The 26,804-nt window shown below is 36.2% G+C and overlaps 2 protein-coding genes across 4 annotated transcripts in view; one reads left to right on the plus strand and one right to left on the minus strand.

The window, feature by feature from the left end:
- Cox7a2l (cytochrome c oxidase subunit 7A2 like) overlaps positions 1–5,129 on the plus strand; it is a 124,871-nt gene extending 119,742 nt beyond the window's left edge. Inside the window, exon 4 of the mRNA XM_087216454.1 lies at positions 4,856–5,129. Coding sequence (XP_087072580.1) covers positions 4,856–4,872 — 17 coding nt within the window. The 3' untranslated portion in view covers positions 4,873–5,129. The remainder of the gene's footprint in view (positions 1–4,855) is intronic.
- Positions 1–26,804, minus strand: part of Eml4 (EMAP like 4) — a 158,227-nt gene that overhangs the window by 99,926 nt on the left and 31,497 nt on the right. The window lies entirely within an intron of this gene.

Below are 26,804 nucleotides of genomic sequence, written 5' to 3' on the forward strand. Positions count from 1 at the left end.
TTCTGCAGATTCAGTCTACTTTCTGATCTGAAATGATCTCACTCTTCATCTCATACTCTAACTTTAGGATCTATTACAATTCTAATCTCCAGAAAGTTCTTTTTATTTTATTCAACATGAAATTGTTCCTTCCCTAAACTCATATAAGCCTCATCCATACCATTCAGTACTTCCCTAGAGGACATGCCTTGATTTTTAACTAAATCAAACTGTAAGCTTCTTCATGATAAGCATTTCATACTTTTTAAATATCTACTATGGTAGGTACAGCCAAGTACATTATAGGCATTTTAATAATTGTTAAAGTAAATACTAAAAAAAAAAGTTATAGTTCCAAAGACAACCAAAAGTGTTCTCAATGGCCAAAGCTGGAACACTCTGAGCAACAAAATAAAGTTGTATTGGATCATAATCCAAAGTATAAAATATCCATGAATCCATACTGATATAAAAATAAGTGAATAAATGAACAGAGATGAATCTCTCACTCAAAAGAATTCCAAATAAAGTATGAAGATACACTGCATTCAAAGAGATAAAACAACTCTCTACTCTTTAACTGTGAGGTCTGAATATGATTCCCCTCCAGAGTATAGTATGAGAAAGGGGTGGGAAGAATAACTTTACAAAAGAAAAACCTGAGGAACACTACTTCAGCAGAATAATCAAGGTTAATATTACTAATGATGAGTCATGGTGATAACACACACCTCTTGATATAATGTGATGAGAATGGCTTTATCATCTTCCTCTCCTATACCCACAACCCCAGACTAATTCAGACTGATTATGAAAAAAAAAAAAATCAGACAAATTCCAGTTGAAGGACAGCCTACAGAATACCTGACCAATACTTCTGAGATAACTGTCACAGCCTGGAGCTTAAGAGCACATGACAAGTGAACAGGACACTAGAACAAGAAAAAGGTATTAGGTAAAACCTAAGGAAATGGAGTGTAGCTCAGTGGTACAGAATGCGCATGGCTCCGGGTTTAATCCCTAGCATCCAAACCAAAAAGCATGATGAAACAGTAAAAAGTATGTGAAGTACTTATGAGGAAAGTCTTTCCATTAAAAGGACCAATCAAGGTTATAGTATTATATCCTCATCTATAAAATGAAAAGAATATCCCTACATCACATGACTGCTGTGAGAATTAGATCATGAATATCTGCTTTATACACTGTAAAGCTCTGTACAGATGTTAATCAACATAAAGAATATAATATGTTCTCTTAGAAAAAAGATGGATGTTGAAGCAAAGTTAAAGAGTACTCTTCTACTTTGTGGTACCTGTGTGCAAGTAAAAAGAGACACAAAACAAACTCCTAAAAAAGTAAATTCAAGTGCCTAAAAATTACTTTGTGTTTTGAATTCATTGTCTCTCACCCCTCACCCTATGCAAGGCCTCGAGTTTATAAATAACTGCTTTAAGTATCATCATAATATTAGTGATTATGGTTTTTGTTTTGTTTGTAGTACTGGGGCTTGAACCCAGGGTGTTCACACTGAGTTACATCCCCAGCCCTTTTTAAAATTTTCTATTTTGAGACAGGGTCATAACTAAGTTGCTAGTTCCCCAGGCTAGGATCTACCTTGTGAGTCTCCTGCCTCATCCTCCTAGTATGGTGGGACCAGAATGCATGCACCACCATACCAGGCTGTTTTTCATTTTTGTGGTCTCTTGCTACTTTTGTAATAAAGATCATAATAAAGATGTATGTCTTAACTACTGAGAAAAAAGAAGTAAGACTGAACTCTAGTGTTACTATACAAGCGAGGATTGGTAGTCATTTCTGGAGGAAAGAGGCTGTGATTGGGATGGGCATATGTAGCTTCTGGAATAACTGACAAAGTTCTATTTTTTTTTCTGAATTATAGTTATAAGAATTATTTGTAGGCTGGGGATTTAGCTCAGTGGTTTCGCCGCCTGCTGCGCAAGCACAAGGACCCAAGTTCGATACCCAGTACCAAAAAAAAAAAAAAAAAGAATTATTTGTAGGAAAATGGATGCTCCTTGAGACCATAATTTTAAGTGAAATAAATCAGACACACAAGCTTAAATATTGCATGGTTTCTCTTATATGAGAAACCCAAAGTATAAATAAACAGCAAAATAAAAAACAGAAATTAGGAATAAGAAGGTAGATCTTTCTCAAAGGGAAAAGGAACCAAGAGATGGAAGGGAAGGAAGGGAAAGGGGATGAGAAAAGGAATTAAGATGTGTTATTTACATGTACCAACTCCATACAAGGAATGTAATTATTATGTACCGCAAACATGTACTAATAAAGAAAATGATTTGGAAAAAAGAATGTCCACATCATAATAACTTACTAAGCCTTATGTGTGCTTTATGTAGTTTTTTGAATCTGTAAAGAAAACAATATTTAGCCGTTACAAATACAAAAATCTTAAATATAAATCTTAATTCTTTGATTATAAACCTACATACAAAATCCAAAAATTGCTCAAGTTTCAAAGCAGGTATGAAAATGAAAGTTTATCTCAAAATCTGAATACTCACTCTACCATCTACTAACCTTATACTCTTAAGCAAATTATTATCCTCTCTATTCAGAACATGTAAGATCTCCCTCCTAGGGTGACCAAGAAGAACAAAGAGAAGTTCATAAAGATGGGTTGAAAACCAAAGTGACAAACAAATGTAGTTTCTATCTGTTCACTCAAGAAGAGAGAAAATAGTAAACCTCAGCTGCTAACACAAAGCAGACTCTTGCATGCTGATGTCTGACTTTCGGTAACTATCAATGTTCATTTTCAGAAGACTCTCCATTACCAATTCACACTGCAACCTTTAAGCTAAGGGAAAACATCTTACAAATAAGATAATTATAGATCAAATATAGAACAATTAGGAAATTAGGTACTCAGTAGGAAAGCGCAGGTGAATTAACGTTTTATTTTATATTACACCAAACTCAGAAAGAAGTCACTGATTTTTTTTAAACTTTAACCTATGAGAACTGAGCCAGGACCAGAAAGTGAGCAGAAAGAGGGCCTATGCCAGCCAAACCTAAATCTATAAAGTATTAATGTGTGAGAACCACTCATTCTCAGGAAGGTTCCTGTGGCCCTCAAAACTTACCTTTAACTTTATTGGGGGGGGGGGGTTACCAGGGATCAAACTCAGGACCTTATGCTTGCAAGGCAGGTGGTGGAACCACTGAGCTAAATCCCCAGCCCTAACTTAATTTGTTAGGACTGTGTCCAAACCAAAAACTAACCTAGTTTTCCAACTCACAGAAAATAAAAAGCAACAAATCAAAGAGCGTTAGGCAAAGCTTCTAAGGCAAGCAAGAAACTTAACAATTCACAAGTAATAATACAAACAGAAGTTACAGAGCGTAGAATCCAAGGTCATTCAATGCAAAGGCCAACTATCCTAAAACATTTTGATCTTTTTGGGGATATTACATTTTAAGGATTACTTATATAAAAATTACTTATATCTAATGTTATTTCATAACTTTACAGTGGAGACTGCATATGTCTATGCATATATACTTGTGCATATATTTATAAAAATTGGGTTTGAAAATTACTTATGTAAAATTACAAATAACATCAGATGGAGGAACTATTATACACTCAACTAAAAATAATTCATTTTAGAATGTAAACAATAATCATGCTGACATTTCCCCACTATTTTTACATAAGTATACTAAAAAATAAGGCAAAAATGTGTGGTCCCATCATCTTTTTTTTTTTTTTTAAATGACCAGTGAACTAAGAATGACTTTCTTTGTTTTTCAAACAGGGCCTTACTATGTGATTTAGGCTGCCTTTGAACTCATTGGGCAGCCCAGGCAGGCCTTGAACTTGTCATCCTCCTACTGTTTTGCCACTACACCTGGCAGATTTTTTTTTTTTACATATTTAAATAGCCAAAAAATAAATTCAAAGAACAGTATTTCAGAACCCATGAAAATTGTTATTAAATTCAGTGTCCACAAAAAAAGTTTTGTCAGAACACATCCATGGCTATGCTTTTAAGGTATTGTCTATACCTGTTTTACAAAAACAGCAGAATGAAGTAGTTCCACCAGAGATTAGGTGGCCCACAAAGCCTAAAATATTTACTACTTGGTTCTTTACAGAGAAAGTTGGCCAACCCCTGCCATACACCACAGCCACAGGCACTGAAATCAAACCAACCTTGGTTCAAAACTTATCCATGCTACTAAGTGGTTATATTGCTTATATTAAAGTCATAAAGTGGCTCTAAAATATTAGATTTCCAATGTTTTTAAAAAGAAAGATAATGACAGTACCTATATTATAAAGGCATAAACATATATGAAGTGCTGAGTACTACACCTAATATTTAGTGAGCCCTAAATATTAGAAGATGTTATATTTTTACTATTACTGTTATAGTTATATAGTTTTAGAAGAATTTTTAGAACTGCTGGGATCCTAAGGCTTCTCATAACACATATGACATAGGAGCATATATATCATCTTCTCTCTGTGCTGATTCCTTCCCTTTACATTCAGGCAACAGCAACTCACACTAAAACATGCACAAAAGGCCTCTTAAATAGGTGGTGTCTATAAAGCTAGAACTATATATACATATGTAAACATATATCATAAATATTAATCTGTGATTCTAGACTTTATAACCAACAGCTTGTACAACTTCATACCATCTACTGTACTACAAACAAAATCTACATAAAGTTCATGTGAATCCTGTTACATTAATAACTTCCAGGTACCTCAAGACATTTGGTTGGCTTAATAACATCGAACCAAATTTATTCAAGTTCAGAAAAACTACATCATATTTGTGTGTATTATCAATTCAAAATGTTTTTATTTCAGATCTTTGCTACCACTAAGGCTGAGGCAAGAAGAATGCCTGAATGCAGAGTTCAAGATCAAAGCCTGTCCCAGTACCACCAAACAAAAAAAGGGCTACCTATATAGATGGAAAAAAGCTATATGAGATTGGGCCGGGGGTTTAGCTCAGTGGTTTTGCCGCCTGCTGCGCAAGCGCAAGGACCCGAGTTCAATCCCTGGTACCAAAAAAAAAAAAAAAAAAAAAGGGTAGAAAACTATATGAGATAGAAAAAAAATAAACATATCTTTAAATAATTCTGATTGAAATATTATTTTTTGTTTTATTTCTAATTAAATAATTTTATATATGTATGGGGTACAATATGTTTTGATATATGTATACAATACATAATGATTAAATCAGGCCAATTAACATATCACCTCATATACTTATATCCTTGTGGTGAGAATATTTACAATCTACTGTTTTAGCTGTTTGAAACATATTTTATTATAAACTACATTTAGTCACTATGCCATCCAACAGTCACCAAAGCCCACTCATAAATAACTGAAACTCTACTTTAACCAAAGTCTGTCTCCCCTTGCCCCACTTCCCATCTTCACAGTCCCTACTACCCACCATTCTCCTCCCTACTACAAAGAGTTTAGTCCAGTATTTATCTCCTGTGCCTGGCTCATTTCACCTAGCACAATGTCCTCTAGGTTCATCTGTGTTGTCACACGTTACAAGATTTTCTCTCTTTTAAAATTTAATAGCCTGCCCCCCCATATATATATCTCTCTGTGTGTGTACACATTTTAAAAATCCATTCATCTGTTAATGGGCACTTTAGTTGTTTCCCTATCTTGGCTGTGAATAATGTTACAGTAAATATGGGAGTACAGACATCCCTTTGACATACTGATTTCAATTCCTTTGAATGTTATACCCATAAATGGGATTTGCTGAATCACAGAAAGTGTTATTATATCATACAATACAAGTTTAATTTTTTAAAACAAGGTTTCATAGTCTTAAATTTAACTTCATAAATCAGGGTAAAAATTGGTATACTCTATGTGACTTTGGGCATGTTACTTAACTTAAGTCCTAGTATCATCATCTATAAGACAGAGATAACAACACTAATTCTTTACAATTTATTGTAAAGATTGAGTCAATAAATGTAAAGAACCTGGGGAAAAATTCTAGTACAGTGGTGCTCAATAAATTTGTTATAATTATATATTTAATTAAACAGCTAGATTTTGATGAGAATACACAGCTAGCATACAGCTAACAATCTGAAAATTAGCACAGTTCAAAAAATCTTTAACAATTTAACTGCATTGGTAGAAATTAGAATACAAGTGTTCACTTAAAAGGACTTAAGTTAGGTGTGGTGGCACATAACTATAGTCCTAGCTCCTACAGAGGCTGAGGCAGGAGGACTGCTTCAGTGCAGAGTTCAAGATCAAAGCCTGTGCCAGAACCACCAAAAAACAAAAAATAAAACAAAATAAAAAGGCACTTAAAATTCCTATCTAAAACTAGACCCATACCTATCACCATGAACTAAACTAAGATCGAAGTGGATTAAAGATCTGAATATTAAGACAGAAACACTAAACTTGCTGGAAGATAAGTTAGGTAGAACTCTTGAAGACATTGGCATAGGAAAAGACTTTATGAACAAATCCTCAGTAGCACGGGAGCTAGAACAAAGAATCAACAACTGGGATCTCATCTTATTAAAAAGCTTCTGCACTGCAAGAGAAACCACCAACAGAGCTAAGAGACAACCTACAATGTGGGAATAAAATTTTGGCAGCTGTACCTCAGACAAAGGTCTACTATCGAGAATATATAAAGAATTGAAAAAAATCAGACCTCCCAAATTTAAAGACCCAGTTCAAAAATGGGCATCCGAAATGAAAAGACATTTCTCAGACAAAGAAGTAAAAGCAGCAAATAAATATATGAAAAAATGTTCAACATCACTGGTCATTGAAGAGATACAGATGAAAACAACACTGAGATTCCACCTCACCCCACAAAGAATGGCTGCTATCAAGAAATCAACCAATAACAAATGCTGGCAGGGGTGTGGAGAGAAAGGAACCCTTCTCCATTGTTAGTGGGAGTGCAGACTGGTTCAACCACTGTGGAAATCAGTATGGAGATACCTCAAAGAACTAGGACTAGAGGTCCCATTTGACCCAGCTATTTCCCTACTGGGTATCTTCCCCAAAGAATTAAAAGAATCATTCCACAGCGATATATGTGCACCCATGTTTATAGCGGTACAGTTTGTAATAGCTAAAGCTTGGAAAGAGCCCAAGTGCCCGTCAACTGGAAACTGGATAAAGAAGATGTGGTTTTTTTAATAAAATGGAGTACTACTCAGCCATAAAGAATGAGAAACTAGAGACATTTATAGCTAAATGGATCCATATTGAGGCCATACTCTTAAGTGAAATAAATAGGACACACGTGTAAATACCGAATAGTTTCTCTAGTGTGAGAAACTGAGTGTAAATAAGGATTAAAATGAATAATTGATAATTTGAAATAGGAAAAGGTCCAAAGGTGTAGGGGTGGTGGGAGGGGAAGGGGAAAGGGAAGAAAGGAAAGGAAAAATTATGAGGAAAAAAAAAAATGGAAACGAAATCTATGTAAATAGGGAAGGGTGGAGGGGGTAAAGGGTGCACAGGTAATGAGGGAAAAAATACGAACTAAGATACATCAAGTACAGGTACAAGCAACCAATGATAAATGTAAACATATTGTATACCTAAAATGTACCAATAAAAGAATTTTAAAAAATAAAATAAAATTCCTATCTGCCATGTTGCTGTTAAAGGATACAATTTACTTCATTTCACTCCTAGGAGAATATAGTCGGTGACCTGAGGAGAAACTATCTGAAACTATCTCTTTATCTACAAAAAGGGAATTCAAGCTAAAAAGATTGCTTTTGATCACAATGACTAGAAAATAAAAATTCAGTAAATATTTAGCTGGGCATTATAGTGCAGGCCTGTAATACTAGCACTCATGGTAGTTGAGTGAAGCAAGAGGATCACAAATTCCAGCTTGGCCTGGACAATTTAGGGGACTCTGTCACAAAATAAAAAATTTAATGAGTGCTGGGATGGCTCAGTACAAAAGCAAAAACCAAATAGAACAAAAACAAAACAAACAAAAAACCCTAAGGAGTGAATGACTTAAACTATAACAACCACAAATTAACATTTACCCATGCAAGTTTTTACATCAAATTCACAGAAACATACTATCTACAGCTTATAGGCTGAATGTATAGCAAAGACCAGAAGTAATTCTTTCTTCCTTACCCATCTCTATACTGCTAGTACTTCTAAATCTTAGCAATCTTATTTATCTATCCACTATTCATTTCATTAAAGAACAATACCATGTCAAAACTTTTTTGAGACCTACACAAAAGATGATCCATGTAATACTTACCACCTCAACATAAATGGTCTCCTTCTATGTTTCCACAATAACATATATAGGTCACTTTTGTTTCCCTGATACAACTGACTAGTTAGTAAATGACAAACCTCAGATTTCTGGAAAGCATGGTTCCTGCTCATTCCTATCCATCCTCTCTTCCAATAAGTTATCTTCTCCCACCTTCTTCACTATGTATGTCCTTGGCAATGTTTCCTTCTTCTACAAATAAACTTTTGTAGATCTTTACTGGCTCTCATTCCACTTCTTTGTCTTAATTGAAACCAGATATCTCCCAGGACATCACTTCCATTCCATGTTAAAGTTAAAAGTGGCAGTTGGTCCTTTTTTTCCCCTACATTCATAGAGCAGATTGGGCTATCAGTATTTTCTATTTTCTTGCTATTGTGGCACATGTATAATTATTCCAAAACTCTCCTGTTAAAACCTTCCTCAGATGAGCCGGGGATTTAGCTCAGTGGTTCTGCCACCTGCCTCGAAAGCCCAAGGTCCCGAGTTCGATCCCCAGTACCAAAAAAAAAGAAAAATCAAAACAAAACAAAAAAAGCTTTCCTTCTTGGGCTGGGGATTTAGCCCAGTGGTGCTGTGTCTGCCTCAAAAGCATAAGGTCCTGAGTTCAATCCCTGATCCCAGAAAAAACCCAAAAAACTTCCTCCTTAAAACTAGGTTCTTGGGCCGGGGATTTAGCTCAGTGGTTTCGCCGCCTGCTGTGCAAGCGCAAGGACCCGAGTTTGATCCCCGGTACCAAAAAAACAAAAAAACAAAACAAAACAACTAGGTTCTAACTAAACTACTCATCATTATTATCAACTGACTTCTCAGTCACTCTAACTTACATAAAAGTTTTAACACTGGACTTACTACCTAACCAGCCTTTCCAGTAATCATCAGCCTGCAACTTCCAGATCCATGTAAGCATCCTAGCTGCAGTCTATCTCAAGGAATGAGAAGATGCTCAACTATAATGGCATTACTACACAACTGTTCTACCTCTGGAACCACTCACCTTATTACCCAGAATAATTACTCATCTGAAGACTTCAAACTCATTATTTTGGGGAACCACAATTTCTTATTCTTCACATCTTTTATTTCTTTTTTTCCCAACACACTTTAATCTTAACTTTCATGGAAATTTCTGGTGTTAATAAACCTCCATTTCTCCTAGCCTATCAGCCTCACTGTGACTTCAATCAGTTCCCTATCTAGCCTAGACCCCACCCCCAAGATATATCATTTCAACCACTCTAACTGCAGTACCTTCAATCTTTGGTCCCTGATTCTTCCCATATCACTCTCCTTTCTTAAGTCCTATACTCCCATCACAACATCAGATTAATCAACTGCTCAGACTTTTCCTACTCTTACACAGTAGCTGAAGGGGGTTGAGGGAACAAAGAAGAGAGGGAAGAAGCATGTGAATGAACATATACACACACACAAAAAAAAGCCACCATAAAAAAAATCAACCCATGATCACCAAACTCATCTTGATCCCTCTATATTTCCCAAGTGAACTCAACTATTAGCCTCAGTAACATTTCAAAAAATCATTAAATTCTCTTCCAGCTTTGAACTTCACTACCTCCACTTATTATTTATTCTTAAAATCATGTCCTCACTTTTTCTCTCAAAGACAAAATAGACTTCAGGAAGAACATCCTCCCCAAATTAGCATCCTTACATGCTATTCAACCAACTCACTAAAACATTGTTTATGGCTGGGAATTTAGGTCAATGGTTCCGCCTCCTGCCTGGAAAGCACAAGGTCCTGAGTTTGATCCCCGGTACCAAAAAAAAAAATGAGTTGTTTAGTTAAGTAGATGCCTTAAATGTATCTTTGCAAACATAACTCCAATTATCTGCTTGCAGCAGATGACTTGAGATTTTTACTGCCTATATTTCTATCTTTGGGGGTGTCTTGCTCACCTTTCTTAGAAGCTGGAACAAAACACCCAACACCTACAACTTAAAGACAAAATTTATTTTGGTTCACAGTTTGCAGAGATCACAGTCTATAGCCAGCTGGCTCATAGGCAGAGCAGTGTGGCAGATGGACATGGCAGAAGAAAAGCTGCTCACCACGTGGGGACCAGGAAACAGAATCAAAAAAGGAGCTGGGGAGGGAGATAAAACCTCCAGTGAGTCTCTCCTCCGACCAGACCCTGCCTCCCAACAGCAAGCTAGCTGCATAACCCAATCACCTTCCAAATGAGGCTTAGAACAGGTGGTTCTTGTTCTTTACTATTATCTTTTCTATTAAGTTAAAACATAAATTGGCCAGGTATGGTGGTGTATGCCTGTAATTCCAGCATAAGACCAAGGCAGGAGAATCACTATGAATTGGAGGCCAGCTGGAGCTACACAGTGAGTTCGAGGTTACCTGGACTACACAGTGAAATATCAAATATAACTAAAACTAGACAAAATTTATTTCCTTAACATTTACTTAAGATTCCTCAAACATGGCTGCTTTTCGATGTCACACAACTTACCCTTTCTTCTACAGCCTACAAAAACACTATAATTAAGCAAATTGTAATTTTTCAAAATGAGGAAGAACTCATGTACTAATCTCACGTTATAAAGATAAAGCATGTCTCTTTCTCACGGGGTGGGGGGGCAGGGTAGAAGCAGGGGTGGTTACTGTATTAGGTACTAAACTAGTTTCTATTCCACAAACTCATGGCTCCCCTCAGCGGTAGGGGGAAGCGGGAAGGGGGCTACTAATTTGATCTGTCAGTGTTCAAAGTTTTCTTTGACCTTATTTTTAATAAGAAGAAATGAAATGACTGCATATAAAATGGGGCCATCTCTCTTGCTCATTTCCTAGGCTCTTTGTTCGGCTGATAACTAGCTACAGAAGGCAGGTTTGTAATCTTACTAGCTACCGGATTACGCACATTTTAGAGTAGGCATGGCAGACTCATAAGCAAATTCCACAATCTAGATCTGTTAGTGATTGTACCAGACTCTCAGCTAGTCCTTAGACTTGCACTGTGTTCTCCAATTCCACTATTACCAAAGTCTAAATTTTAGAAAGAAATTGTGACATGTTTTATGCTGCATCTATTATTTGTCTAAAGCTCAGAACAATACTACATTGAATTAAGCACATATTAAGTGGTAGACAGTCTTTTACATATTCTTTTAAACCTGATCTTGCAAGGTAAGTATTCTTATCTAAATTTGTTAACAAGTGATATATGAATTCACTCATTAATGATTAACAGTTAGTATAATAAAAGACTGGAGAAAAAAAAAATCTCCAATAACCTGATGCTCCATTTCCGTCCAGGCTTCCTGTAGTAAATATGTTATGTTGCAATAAAGCTCCTTGAAAAATGAGTCATCTTGAACCAAACATAATCAGCAAGATAATGATTAACCAAATACTGGCACAAATCCTAACAGAAAAATATAATTAAAATTCAGGCTCTTAGAGAGCTCATGTTTAATGCTAGTATCTCAGAAATGTATGCCAATTATTAGGTTTATATGTCTATACATTGGCACAAGCATATGTCTGTTTAAAATTTTCCTGTCTTCAATTCTTATATATCACATACATAAATGGACTTTATAGTGCCAGGCTTGCATTTCCCAGTCAATGTAAAACTCTGGAAAATTATTTCCTACTGTTAATGAAAATTAATGTATTTGTTTTAGCATACTAAGCATACTGCATTAGGTACTGCATTACTATGCATACTATATCCTTAAAATGTTGATAAGGTACTGTCTTTCAAACACAATTATCATGTAGGGTATATGCTTGATGTTTTATCCACTACCACAATGGAGTTATCCTGTACTTTCTTACTTTAGAGCAATGATACTAAAGCAGGTTTAAGAGGAATACATTTCATGGCTACAAAGCCAGGTTAAGTTAACGGGGTCCAGAATAATCACGATCCCTAATTCTGACATCAAAAGCAGTTTTTGCAACCAGTAAACTACCTAACCATGTACAATTTGGTAACCATGTATAAGTTGTAACTACTTAGAAAAAACTAGTAACTATATAATGCAGTACTCAAAAATGAATTGGGAAATAAAACCTTTAACGAAGTGTTATTAATTATTGTATGTAAGGATTTTACTGATAAAGAACAAAAAATGAACTTTAGCCAGGGATTTAGCTCAGTGGTTCCATCGCCTGCCTCGAAAGCGCAAGGTTCAGAGTTCAATCCCTGGTACCACAAAAAAAAAAAAAAAAAAAAGAACTTTAATCCTTACCATACACTACAATTAATTTGAAGTAGATCACAGATCTAAAAGTAAAAGTAAGGCTATACTTTCAGGGATCATTTCTATAGTTGGTTAATAGAAGTAAAAGTACTATTAAAAGTACTACTAAATGATAATTTACGGCTACATCAAAATTGGGCCGGGGATTTAGCTTAGTGGCGCCACACCTGCCTGGCAAGTGCAAGGTCCTGAGTTTGATCCCCGGTTCCAGGGTGGTGGTGGGGGATCAAAATTTAAAATCCCTACTCAATCAAAAGATAACGAATCAAATGACAAAGTGGAAGAAAAATAGTCACAGCACATATAACTGTCAAAGGATTTGTATCCTTAGTACCTAAGTTCAACAAACCAACAATAAAACTATAAAAACCTAGTGGGAAAAAAGTGAAGTGAAAAACAAATTTAAAATATACAAATATACTTTGCCTAATCTTTTTTTTTTCCATCTAACCTTATTTAAAAGGACTCACTAGTACTAAGAATGGTAGAACGGGCCAGGGATTTAGCTCAGTGGTTTTGCTCCCTGCTGCGCAAGTGCAAGGACCCAAGTTTGATCCCCGGTACCAAAAAAAAAAAAAGAATGGTAGAAGGTAAATTCTACAACCATCTGATGATAAATATCAACACATTTAAAAAATAAAAATGAATATAATGGCTGAACAAATAACAAAAATGAAAACTGTAAGACAAAATGTACTGTCCCTTTAAGAAATCTCAGAAAAGGCCAGAACTTAGACTTTAAATCATTTTAGTTGTCATTATAGCGTTAGATTAGATTTGGCCATAGAAATAAAATTGCAAAAGCAATTTCTTTCCTAAGAAATTTTTCCAGTTAGTCTAAACAATTACATAGACATAATTATAAATGGTTTTCTTTTTTTCTCTACTCCAAAACCTTCTTTAATTTTCCTTCAGTAGAATAGAGCATATGCACATTATATACTATTTACCACATAGCATATTATGCTGAGCTAATGACTAATGTTTAGCCAACTACCCAAATATATTAATTCCCATATCTTCCAAGCCCATATGCTCTACCATCTCTGAGCCTGCAGTTTTATGACTGATATTTGAATATCATCTATCACTCCTCCAGATTAGCAAAAACCTGAATGCTTTTTACAAATGCACCAAGAATCTCAAGTTTCTAGATAAGGACTATAGAAAAATGAAAATGTTATTAGTAGAATCAATTACTGTATTCTGATGAGTATGAGACAGAAGCAACTGCTTCATTTCTCACAGCCTTTCTGAGTTTTTGAATTCTAGTAAAGTCAGTTATTCTTGCAACTCACATTTTAATGCCTGAAGATTTCAAAAGTTCCTCACCTACTTTTCATCTACCTATAAAAATGACAGATGAACAGGACCTCTGCCATAAAATGCTCCAGTATTTAGGATCTAGACCAGAGATGGCAAACCTTTTAAAGCTTTCAATGATACAAACAGCCCGCTTAGGGATGCCTACCACAGGTCCATCACCACTAATCTATGCTTTGGGGGGGGGGGGGTATTGGGGATCGAACTCGGGTCCTTGCGCTTGCAAGGCAGGCAGCGGAACCACTGAGCTAAATCCCCGGCCCTCCACTGATCTAGACTATTCAGAGGATGACTTTAGAAGAAAAAGAGAAAGGGAAGATTGAGGCAGGAGGATCCCAAGTTCAAGGCCAACCTGGACCACACAGAGTTTGAGGCAAGCCTGGGCTACACAGCAAGACCTTGACTCAAAACATCAAAAGACAGGCCCGGGGATTTAGCTCAGTGGTTCCAACACCTGCCTCACAAGCACAAGGTCCCAAGTTTGATCCCCGGTACCAAAAAAAAAAAAAAAAAAAAAATCAAAAGATAAAGAGAAAGGTAAAGAGAAAGGGAAAGAAAGGAAGAAAAAAGAATAACTTTCACCAAGTGTAAGAATCAGATTCTGGGCCGGGGATGTAGTGTAGCTGCCTGCCTGGCAAGCCAAGGTCCTGAGTTTGATTGCTGGTACCAAAAAAAAAGAATCAGCTTCAGAAAAATGACACTTAAAACTTGGAAATTTTGGTGGGGTTTTTTGGGGTACTGGGGATCGAACTCAGGACCTTGTGCTTGCGAGGTAGGTGGCGGAACCAATGAGCTAAATCCCCAGGCCCACAACTGGAAATTTTGAAATGCAACTGGTGATAGAAGTGGCACTGAAAAAAGAGAACTCAGTGTGATACTCAAAAATAGGTAAATGAAGGGTGTAAAATTATTCAAATTAAATGACTGTCAACAAACACAATTTGGGTTGGCTAAACAACTCAAAATTCCCTAGGTGACCATCTATGCACTACTCTTTTTTTTTTTTTTCATTTGAGAGATGATTCACTTCCCTATCCTATTACTCTAAATATTGGTTCTAAACAAGAAATGTTATTATCCTACATGAACCTGTCCTTTCAATATTATAATGATTAATGGTGTGGCATGAAAATTTGATGTACGCAGAACCAAAGTTCTGCCCTAGAACTTTTCAAACTGAAGTTGAAAGAAAGAAAAGTTGAGTTTGTGTTTCCAGAGCTACTGGTTGCCATGATCCCAGGTGCTGGAGAAAGCTTATTTCAAAGAATAAAGCTTACAGATAAAAAGTAACAGAGGTAGTAGGCAGAAAGTTCCAATGATAATGTATAGCCTACTCTCAATTATGTACACAATGTGTGTTTCATTTTAAGCATGACTCATATTTCTTAGTCACAAGAAGAGTTGTTTTATGGCTTGCATCTAGATATCCCCCCAAAGCCTTGTGTGCTTATTTTCAGAGTTGGCTGGATCCAGGATGTATAAATGTGGATTAAGGGTGTGTGAACATGGATTAAATATGTGATAACCAAATTAGTCCACTGATTGGCTTGGCACATTTCTGGATGTGGATAATGGGAAAGCCCACCTGGGTGTAGGTGGCACCACCCAAAAGGCCTGTAGCCTGGATGGGATAAAAGGGAAAGGGAGGTTTCCGTGCTGTTGGTTTGCGGCCTCCTGACTGCCCTGCCATATGCTGTTTCTCTTCTGCTGTGCTGTCCCACCCTGGAGCCAGCTAACCATGGACTAAAACCTCCACAAATTTACAGCTGAAATAAACCATTTCTCCTTTAACTTGTGAGTGGTATTTTATCCCAGAAAAAACAAAGTAATCAAGATTAAATTAAAAGAAATAATGGATGGGCCAGGGATTTAGCTCAGTGGCACTGCAGCCTTCCTTGCAAACCCAAGGTCCTGAGTTTGTTCCCTAGTACCAAAAAAAAAAAGAAAAGAAATAATGGATACAAAGGCACTTTGTAAACTATCAGGGCTTATTTTTCAGTAAATGTACGAATTCTGGTTTCCAATTAAAACAATGCACATCAATGTGACATATGAATGCAATCAAAAGAAAAAAGCACAAAACCAGAAGTGAGCAAACTACTGCTAGACAGCCAAACCTAACCCGACAGCTGGTTTTGTATGAGACGTGAGGTAAAAAAGTTTTTATATTTTAAAAGGTTTATGAAAAAAATCAATTACAATATGTGAGAAGTATGTAAGTTCAAATTTCAGTATCCATAAATGAAGTTTTATTGCAACATATGTTGATATATTTTCTATGACTGATTACATTTTAAAAGAATTAACTAGATGCCTTTACAAAAAGTCTGTCAACTCCTACATAAAACTATAAAGATACACACCAAAACACTCAAAATGACTATGTCAAAAAGGCAGGACAGGACCGGGGACTTAGCTTCAGTGGTGCTGCAGCCTGCCTTGAAAGCGCAAGGTCCCAAATTCAATCCCTGGTAACAAAAAAAACCAAAAAAGGCAGGACTGTAAGTAATTTGATTTTTGTCTCTACCATCTCAATGTCTGAAATATGGTATCTATAGATGTCTTTCTATGAAAACAAAACTTTAAAAAGAAAAAACTTTTAAATATGCTATGATAGCATCTAACAGACTTCCCTTCATCCACTGACTAGCCCCTTCTAAGACACTGAAGCCTTCCCCACATTAGTAAACAGCACCACCAACTTATTCAGGTTAAAGAGTATGATGTCATCCATGATCAACTTCTTTTTTTCATCCATCAAAAACATCTATAGGCCCTTCAAAATGTATTTCAAATCCCACCATTTCTTTCACCACGATTACCCAAACCCGAGTCACTATCAACTTTTAACACTACTCCTATAAAACCCTCCTAACCATGACTGATGTTGTGGGGGTATGGGAAAAAATGGGACACAGAAGACTTAAGGTTATAAGGAATAGAAAGAAGGTTTGATAACAGAAGAGAATACAAGTAAGTCACATATTTCATCTAAAGCTTAAATTCTACTGTTCTTTTTCTCATTTTGGCAAGAATATCTTCAACACTTAAAAAAACATTTTCAAGAAATATATATTGCTTCCTTGTTCCTGCATTTGTAATTATTTTATTTTTGTTTATTAATATATGTGTATAGTACATAATGTTTACACTCCTTGTGGGTAGGTGGTACTTGTACATGACACAACTTAATTCCCTTTTCATCCCCTTTCCCTTCCCTCCCCCCCAACCCCCATCTCCTGATCCCCTTCTTTTTTTGGTACATGTTTGCAGTACACAATGTTTACATTCCTTTAGGGCCAGGGATTTAGCTCAGTGGTTTTGCCGCCTGCTGCGCAAGCTCAAGGACCTGAGTTCGATCCCTGGCGCCCAAAAAAAAAAAAAACAAAAAACATTCCTTGTGTGGAGTTGGTACATGTACATAACCATCCCAATTCCTTTCTGCATCCCCTATCCTTTTCCTCCCTCCCTCCCTCCACTGATCCCCTCCTCCATTGAGAAAGATCTATCTCCTTACTTCTTATTTTTATTTTGCTCTTTATTTTTACTGAGTTTCTCATGTAAGAGAAAGCATGTGTGTGCTCACTTTGGCAACACATATACTAAAAAAGAGAAACCATGTGATATTTAAGCTTATGTTTCTAAATTTAAAACGAAACTATGAGCACCTATTTTGGTTCTAAAACACCACCACCCAATTTTGACTTCTGAATGTGTTGTGTAAGGGCGAGGGATGTAGTTCAGTGGCACCGTGCCTGCTTGAATGTGTTATGTGATGTTCACGGCCAAGAAAATAAACTGTTCTTATACAGCTTTTTTTGGAGGGGTAGTGCTGGGAGAAAAGTGCTCTACCTCTGAGCTGCATCCCCTGACCTCATATACTTTAATTAAATAAAATTTAGTGATTGAATTACCCATAAAATTTTCTCCAATATTCAACATGAGAAACAGTAACAAATAAAAGAAGTATAACATGGTGGGCTGGGGATTTAGCTCAGTGGTTCTGCCGCCTGCCTTGCAAGCACAGGGTCCCAAGTTCGATCCCTGGTACCAAAAAAAACACCAAAAAAAAAAAAAAGAAGTGTAACATGGTAAAAGCACTGGGTCTTGGAAAGCTTAAGACTATCACATTAACTGTATGATCTCAAACTAGCCCTTGAAAACTTAATAGTTCCTCATTTATAAAATATGGCCATTAAACCTAGTGTGGTGGTACATGTCTGTAATCTCAGCACTCATGAAATTGAGACAGGAGGATCGCCACAAGTTCGAAGCCAGCCTGGGCTACATAGTGAGTTCAAGGCTATCCTGAGCTACATAGTGAAACTTTATTTCAAAGAAAGAGAAGAGAAGAGAAGCCAAGTCAATATTAGTGCCTGTTCTACCTAATTCCTAACAATGTTAATGAATCAAAGGAGATCATGTTCTTGAAAGTAACTGTAAAAGCAAACTTTAGATTACAAATATAAAAGATGAATAACAGTTAAAACACATCATTTTCTGTCAGTCTACAGAGTTTTAAAGTTAAATTTGCTTCCTCTAAATTATTTTTCAAATATAATGAACTGAAATCTTTACTATACAGCTGTACTAATTAAGACAGTATAGTACTTGCTTAATGGTAAACAGAGGTCAATAGAATAGAATAAGGAGTCCAAAATATGCACAAATATCTGGTCTACTGACTTTGAGCAAAAGTATCAAGGCAATTCAACAGTGAAAGCTTTATCTTTTTAACAAATGGTGGTGGAGCAAAGGTATATCCATGTACAAATAAATGAACCTTGACCCTTACTTTATACCATATACAAAAGTTAACTATAAAGGGATCATGGACAAAGAGCTAAAACCATAACCTTCCATAAGAAAATCACACAGGTTCAGAATCCTTGTGAATGTGGGTTAGGTAGAAATTCTTTATTTAGGACATTAAAAGCATAAACGACAAAAGAAAAAATTAAGTTGAACTTTCTCAGAATAAACTGATAAAATGGATTTCACCAAAACAAAAAACTTTCACTCTTCTACAGTTATTGTTAATGAAAAGGCAAGCCACAGACTGGGAGAAAACGTGTAAAATATATTTCTGTTTAAGGACTTCTATTGAAAGCATATTTAAAAAAAAATCTTTCAAAACAAGTTCCCCCAAAAACTAAAAATAGAACTCTGTATGATCCAGTTATACCATTCCTTGGCATACACCTGAAGAAATTAAAGTCAATATACTACAGAGATTCCTGAATACCCTTTTTTATTGTGGCTCAGATTCTCAGTAGCCAAGATATGGAATCACCCAAAGTGCCCATCAGTGGATAAGCAGATAAAGAAAATGTGGTATCTATACACAAGGAGGGAACAAAGTCATGTCATTTTCAGAAGAATGGATAGAACTGGAGATCATCACGTTAAGCAAAATAAGCTCAGAAAGGTAAATACATGCTATAATATGTTTCTCTAATATGTAGAATCTAGAAGGAAAAAAGATGAAAGTAGAAAGGAGACCATTAGACAAGAGGAAGGAGATCAGAAGCAGAGAGGCATAAGGGGGGGTATGGGTAAGATAAAAAATACGTTCTATACATGTATGAAAAAGTCACAATAAAACCCAACACTTTGTAAAGTTAATATGCACTAATAAAATATATATTGAAAAATAGTAAGACAATTTTTTAAAAAAACAAGCACTAGATAGTAAAAATCCACAGAGACAACAAAAAAAGGTTACTGGCTGCTAGGGGCTGAGGGAGCTATGCACTCCAGTGTTCATAGCAGCTTTGTTTATAACAGCTAAAACCTTGTAACAGCTGAAATGTCTAGCATCTGGTGAATGGACAAACTGTGGTATATTCACGCAATGAAATATTACTCAGCAATAAAAAGGAATAAAACTACTGAAACACAACATGGTTGAATCTCTAAAGAAACATACTCAGTAAAAAACAAAAGAAAATACAGATTTTAAGATTCTAGTCATATGAAATTGAAGAAAACACAGAATACAGTGGAAGGCATTACCAGTGGTTCCCAGGAATTGGGCAGGGGTGGAAAGAAAGGACTGACTACACAAAGGGACGAGAGAATATTTTAGGGTAATGGATATATTCTGTAACTTGACTGTGGTGGTGGATATAAAGCTATATAAATTTTTTCAAGACCCAATGCATTCCTAAATTTAGTACATTTTACTGTAAGTAAAGCATAGCTCAATAAAGCTGTTTTCAAAAACAAGTTTTGGGAATGTGTCTTTATGTTATCTGTTGTTTTTCAAATTCCTTAATTTCCCTTAGGGTATATGGCAAGGCTGTCAACCTCAGGTATTAAAAATATTTACCTTATACTAAAAGAATTTCTTTTCAAATGTTAATGGCACTTTGAAAAAGTCAAAAACCAAAAGTCAAATTCATTCTGGAACCAGAAGGAATAAACCTGAACTTACTGTAGATATAAAAATGCATAACATAGTTCGGAAACCTCCTTAAAGCTATTGTGGTGATGTATTTTTCTGTCAACTATAAATAATTTGGAAAATAGGATAAGTGATTCACTACACTAAGTAGGTAGCACTATTCCTAGGCAAAATGAATTCACTAAAAGCAGACTTTGAAGTCCAAACCCTACTTACTCCACTCTGAACTTCTCTGAGCATTTTTCATTTGTAAAACAGTGATAACACTTTAGAGTTATTACAAAAACCTGAGATAATGTGTACAGTGCCTGATTTATAAGTGAGTCTTGTCAATTTAAATCTTACTACCTATCTCCCATCCCACCAGTGACAGAAGGTGGGACAGAAAATAGCTTTTGCTGTTTCAAACTATCTTTTTCAGCTGTGTGCCACCTGTAATCCCAGTGTTCGGGAGGGTGAGGCAGGAGGATGAAGAGTTCAAAGCTAGCCTGGGGTATACAGTGAGTTCCGGGCTAGCCTGGACAATCCCATTTCAACAACAAAAAACAAACAAACAAACAAACAAAAAAAACCCCTAGCTTTTTTCAGCCCTTCTCTATCTACAAAACCAGTTTCTTCTGCTCAGTCCACCAAAACAATTATTCTTCCCAGAATGAAATGTTGCCTGATTCTAGAATCTAAATTAAAATTAATTAAGGTCATTAAGCTAAATTATAGTTTTATTCTTTGACACAGTATTGTCTACTTCAAATAATTCTCCACCATACCAGCCAGAGTGTTTAACCAGGCACCATTTTGGGAAGGGGTTGATACTTTAAGACTGAGACTCAAAAACTACAAAAGAACTTCACTTTAGGGTTCCCACTGTAATCCTCCCACAGTGACTAGGTAAGAGTCACAACAGACAGCAACAGGCAGGGAGCCGGCTAAACACAGACACAGACACAGACACACACACACACACACACACACACACAGTTTAAGCTCAGGCCAGGAAGACACAGGCCCTGCATGGTGAGAAGCCAGGCCTGCTTTTGCGGCACTCAGAAGAAACAGCTGGATCTGAAAGTGCTGGCGTTAAGTATAACACACTGCTTGAACCCTTGCCCTGCTGCCTTCACCTAGCACAGATCAGTCACCTGAATGCCTTCCCCATCTACCAACTTGAACAAGGACACATCTCAGCTTTGGAAGGCTGTAACAGCCAAGGGTAAAGGGACAGAGGTGCTCTGGAAGACAGGGGCACGTCACAAAGCCACAGGTAGTAAAGCTAGGTGAAAAAAACTGTGACTTGCCAGATTCCAAAACTGTGGATTCTGGAAAGAAACCACTCATTCAAAAATACAGAGAAGGGCCGGGGATTTAGCTCAGTGGTTCTGCCGCCTGCCTCGCAAGTGCAAGGACCCAAGTTCAATTCCCCGGTACCATAAAAAAAACACAAAAAACAGAAATTTCTCTCTCTCTCTTTCTTTCTTTGACTCATATTTTCTCTTTTTTTTCATTGTTTTTATTAGTTCAGAGAAATTTTCCTTTTAATTTTTTCCTTTTTTTATTCTCATTTTCCCCCTCCTTTCATCTTTTGTTGTTTTGTTTCCTTTATCTAATTTTATTAATATCCTATTAGATAGGATACTTTATCTCACTTTTTTCTCCTCATCTTCCATTGCTTAATTTTTCTTTTCATTGCTTAATTTTTCTTCTTTCATTCTCCTAGTCTCTCACCCCCTGTATCTTTACTAGTATAACCATAAAGCTTTATTAATTTTTATACAGTTAACTTATGACTGTTGAATTCTTTTCTACTGGAGGTAAAATCTACATCTGGTAGATATCTACTGTATGTTAATATTGGATTTCTCTTAGCATTTATACCTCTTTTCTATGATTAAGGATAACACATTATTGGTTCTTATGATATGTCAATATCCAGTTTGTCTTGGATGACATTACTGTTGCTAATTTACTTGCTATTGCCAGGATGGCATGGTTGTTGCTGTTAACAGGCTTTTTTAATGTATGCCAATATCCAGATTATCTTTGTCCCAGAGAACCGGTGCTGGGCCATTATACCACATACTCCCAACCCAAATTAATGGAGGTGGTAGGATCTTGGGACAGAGACAAAGGTTTATAGTAAGTCATGCTCATAGTGCATCACTGAAAACCAGACATTAACTAAAGTCCACAAACCTCACCACAAAACAAAACAAACAAAAAACCAATAGAAACATGAGAAAACAAAGCAACAAAATGCCATCCAAAAGCTTCTAGCTCTCTGAAAGCTGATCCAAGGGGCACAATGTGAGTGGGGACAAGGGGGCAAATGCCACACAGCTGAATTATTTGAAAGGATAACAATTCAAAAACATCAGTGAGGGCCCAGGGATGTAGCTCAGTAGCACCACACCTGCATGGCAAATACGCAAGGTCCTAAGTTCGATTCCTGGTACTCAGAAAAAAAACAATGTGGTTCTTAGTGGGCTCAAAGAAGACATAATTAAACATGATATAAATTAAACATGATGATAGATGTAACAATTACAGAAAACACTAACAGAAAGCTAGCTGAGCTAAACAAAATATGAACCACTTTAGCAAGAATTAGGAGCCCATAAAAAGGTTTCACACAGAAATATGGGAGACTAAAAATTCTATTGAAAGTATGAGCAACAGAAGCAACAAATGTGAGAACAGTGTCAGAACTAGAAGACACGGCTGCTATCAAAGACCAATTATTCAGAGATACCTAAGAAACAACAGGAGAACATGAAAAATGGATCCAACAGCTGCTAGATGACACAAAGAAAACTAAGAATAACTGCAATTAGTGAAAAGTCACAAGACAGCACAAATGGCAAAAAAAACCTTGTTTACAGAATAGAAAATGTTCCAAATGAAGGAAAAGAATTACACATACAGATAAGTGAGGCACAGAGAACTCCAAATAGCCACGATCAAAAAAGAACCTCTCAAGGGCTGGGGATTTAGCTCAGTGGTGCCTCTGTCTGCCTCACAAGTGCAAGGTCCTGAGTTTGATCCCCTGTACCAAAAAAAAAAAAGAACCTCTCACCAGGCATGGCGGTGCATGCCTGTAATCTCAGCACTCCTGAGTTCAAGGCCAGTCTGAACTACATAGCAAGACCCTGTCTCAAAAAACAAAATCAAAAACAAAAACAAAAAACCTCTCCATGATACATCACAGTCAATATCTAAGAAGTCCTACACAGGAACAAAATCTTAAACACTTTTAGAGAAAAGCAGTAGATCACTTTTAAAGGAAAACTCAATTACAGCAGACTTATCAATACAATCCTTAAAGGCCAAGAGAGCTTTGAGTAAAGTATTCCCAGCCCCAAAAAAAGTCTAACTCAGACTTATATACCTTGCAAAACTATCTTTCAAAACTGATGGAAAAATGAGGTTTTGCATGACAAAGTACAATTCAAGAAATTCATGATCACCAGACCAACACTATAAAAAAATTCCCAAGGATTTCCTAGAAAAACCACACTGAGTCCAAGAATGCCAAAATATCTAACAGCAGGATAAGAAAAAAAAAAAAAGGAAATCAGAAACAGAAAAATAATGCAATGAATGACAAGAATAAGTCAACACCTTTCAGTCAGAACTCTCAACGTGAGTTTTATTTATTAATATAAATATATTAATATAAATGTTTATTAATATAATTTATTAATATATTAATTTATTAATATAAAGACAGAGATTGGGGCCAGGGATTTAGCTCAGTGGTTTCGCCGCCTGCTGCACAAGTGTAAGGAGCGGAGTTTGATCCCTGGTACCCCCCCCAAAAAAAGACAAGAGATTGGCAGAATCAAAAAACAAATACAATGATAGGCTATATACAAGAAACACATTTAACCCAAAAGAAATTCACACATTAAAAATCAAAAAAGAGAAAACAATATTCCATGCTATGGGAACCCAGAAAAAGGCAGGAGTAGTTATCCTAATTTCAGACAAAGCAGACTTCAAGCCAAAACTAATCAGAAGGTCACCATATTTTCATTAAGGAAACAATTCAACAAGAAAAAATAACAATTATTAAAAACATGCAACAAACATCAGAGCATCCAAACTGTTCATAAAATAAACACTACTAGACATAAAGTATCAGATGAACATCAAAACAATTTATAGTGAGGGTCTTCAATACTCCACTGCCAAAATCCAGAAGATCATTGGTAACTACTGAGAATCTATTCTCTTAATAACATGGAAAATTCAAAAGAAATGGTAGATTCCTAGATACATAAGAACTACCAAAGCTGAACCAAGAAGACATAAAAATCTTGAATAATCCAGCACCTGTCAAACAAACTGAAGTAAAAAAAAAAAAAAAAAAAAAAAAAAACTACCAAATAAGAAAAGCCCAGGTCCCAATAGATTCACTGCCAAATACTATAAAAACTTTAAAGAAGACCTAATGCCAATACTCTTCAAACTCTTTAATAAAACTGAAAGGGAAGAAATACTCCCAAAGTCATTCCTGGAAGCAAGCATTATTACCCCTATTCCAAAACCAGAAAAGAGCTCAACCAAAAAAAAAAAAAAAGACCCTACTGGCCAATGATTCTTTAATGAACACAGATGCAAAAAAAATCCTCAATAAGATACTGACGAACAGAATGCGAAAAATCAAAAAGATCATACATCATTACCCAGTAAGATTCATCCCAGGGGTGCAGGGATGGTTCAATACACACAAATCAATAAATGTAATATACTACAAAAACAGGACAAAAATCACATGATACTCTCAATAGACACAAAAAAAGCATTTCACAAAAATCCAACATCTATATTACATGGAGAGAACCTGAAAGCTTTCCGCTTTAAAATTCAGGGACGATGGGCTGGGGATTTAGCTCAGTGGTTCCACTGCCTGCCTCATGAGGTCCTGAGTTCGATCCCCAGTACCAAAAAAAAAAAAAAATTCAGGGACAAGACAAAGATGTCTGCTATCATCATCACTCCTGTTCAATATAGTTTTTGAAATATTAGCCAGAGCAATTAGACAAGACAAAGAAATAAAAGGGATATGGACAGGAAAATAAAAAATTAAATTAACAATATTTGCAGATGACACAATCCTCTACATAGAAGACCCCCAAAACTCCACAAAAGATTCCTCAATAACCAAATTCAGTAGTATGGCAGGATACAAAGTCAACACTTACAAACAATAACAAACTCACCAAGAGGGAAATTAGAGAAACAATACATTTCACAAATACCATCAAGAAAATTAAGTACTTAGGAATTAACCTAACCAAGGAAGTGAAAGAACTCTACAAAGACAACTACAGTACACTGAAAAAGGAGCTCAAAGAGGACATCAGAAGATGGAAAGTGGGGCCAGGGATTTAGCTCAGTGGTTCTGCTATCTGCCTTCAAGCACAAGGTCCCGAGTTCAATCCCCGGTACCAAAAAAAAAAGAAGATGGAAAGATATTCCCTGTTCCTAGATAGGCAAAACCAATGTAGTCAACATGCCCATACTTCCAAAACTGTTACACAGATTTAATGCAATCCTAATCAAAGTACCAATAGCATTTCTCAGAGAACTAGAGAAAATAATCCTAAACTCAATGGAACCACAAGAAACCATTTCTGGGCAACAAGTGCAAGGGAGAGGCATCACAATTTCTCTTGAGGTTACACTACAAAGCTGCAGGGATGAAAAAAAAAGCATAGTATTTGCCAAAAAACAGACTTATAGATCAATGGAACAGAATAGAGAATGCAGAAACAACTCCAGGCACAACCAGCTATCTTATCTTTCACAAAGGGCCAAATACCTTAGCTGGAAGAAAGATAGTTTCTTTGACAAACGGTGCTGGAAAAACTGGCTATCCACCTACCAAACATTAAACCTAGACCCATATCTCTCACCATGTAATAAACTAAAATAAAAACAGAACAGGGCCAGGGATTTAGCTCAGTGGTGCCGGTGCCTGCCTGGCAAGCACAAGGTCCTGAATTTGATCCCCACTTTAAGGGGGGGATCAAAGATCTAAATATTCAAACAGAAACACTTAATCTGAAGATAAAAGAGCTAAAACTCTAAGACCCTGGTATAGGCAAAGACTTTATGAAAAAAACCCTAATCACACAGGAAATAATACAAAGAATCAACAGGGGGGGATCTCATAATATTAAAAAGCTTTTGCACAGCTAAAGAAACCACCAACATTGAAGAGACAACCCACAAAATGGGAAAAATTTTTTACCAGCTATTCCTCAAAGGCCTAAAATCTAGAATATAGAGAACTAAAAAAAAAAAAAATTTCAAAAATTGGCAACTGAAATGAATAGACACTTCTCAGATGAACTACAAACAGCAAATAAATATATGAAAAAATATTTGACATCACATCATTCAAGAAATGCAAATTAGACCCTAGAGGAGGCTTCCAGGCCCAACGACCACCCCCTCCCCCAGCACACAGGTAGTGAACAGCACAGGTGCCAGCAACACCCCCACCC

Source organism: Heterocephalus glaber, unplaced genomic scaffold (assembly GCF_053883595.1).
Source record: "Heterocephalus glaber isolate CG9 unplaced genomic scaffold, H.glaber_assembly_v1.0 deba00001457, whole genome shotgun sequence".
Taxonomy (NCBI): domain Eukaryota; kingdom Metazoa; phylum Chordata; class Mammalia; order Rodentia; family Bathyergidae; genus Heterocephalus; species Heterocephalus glaber.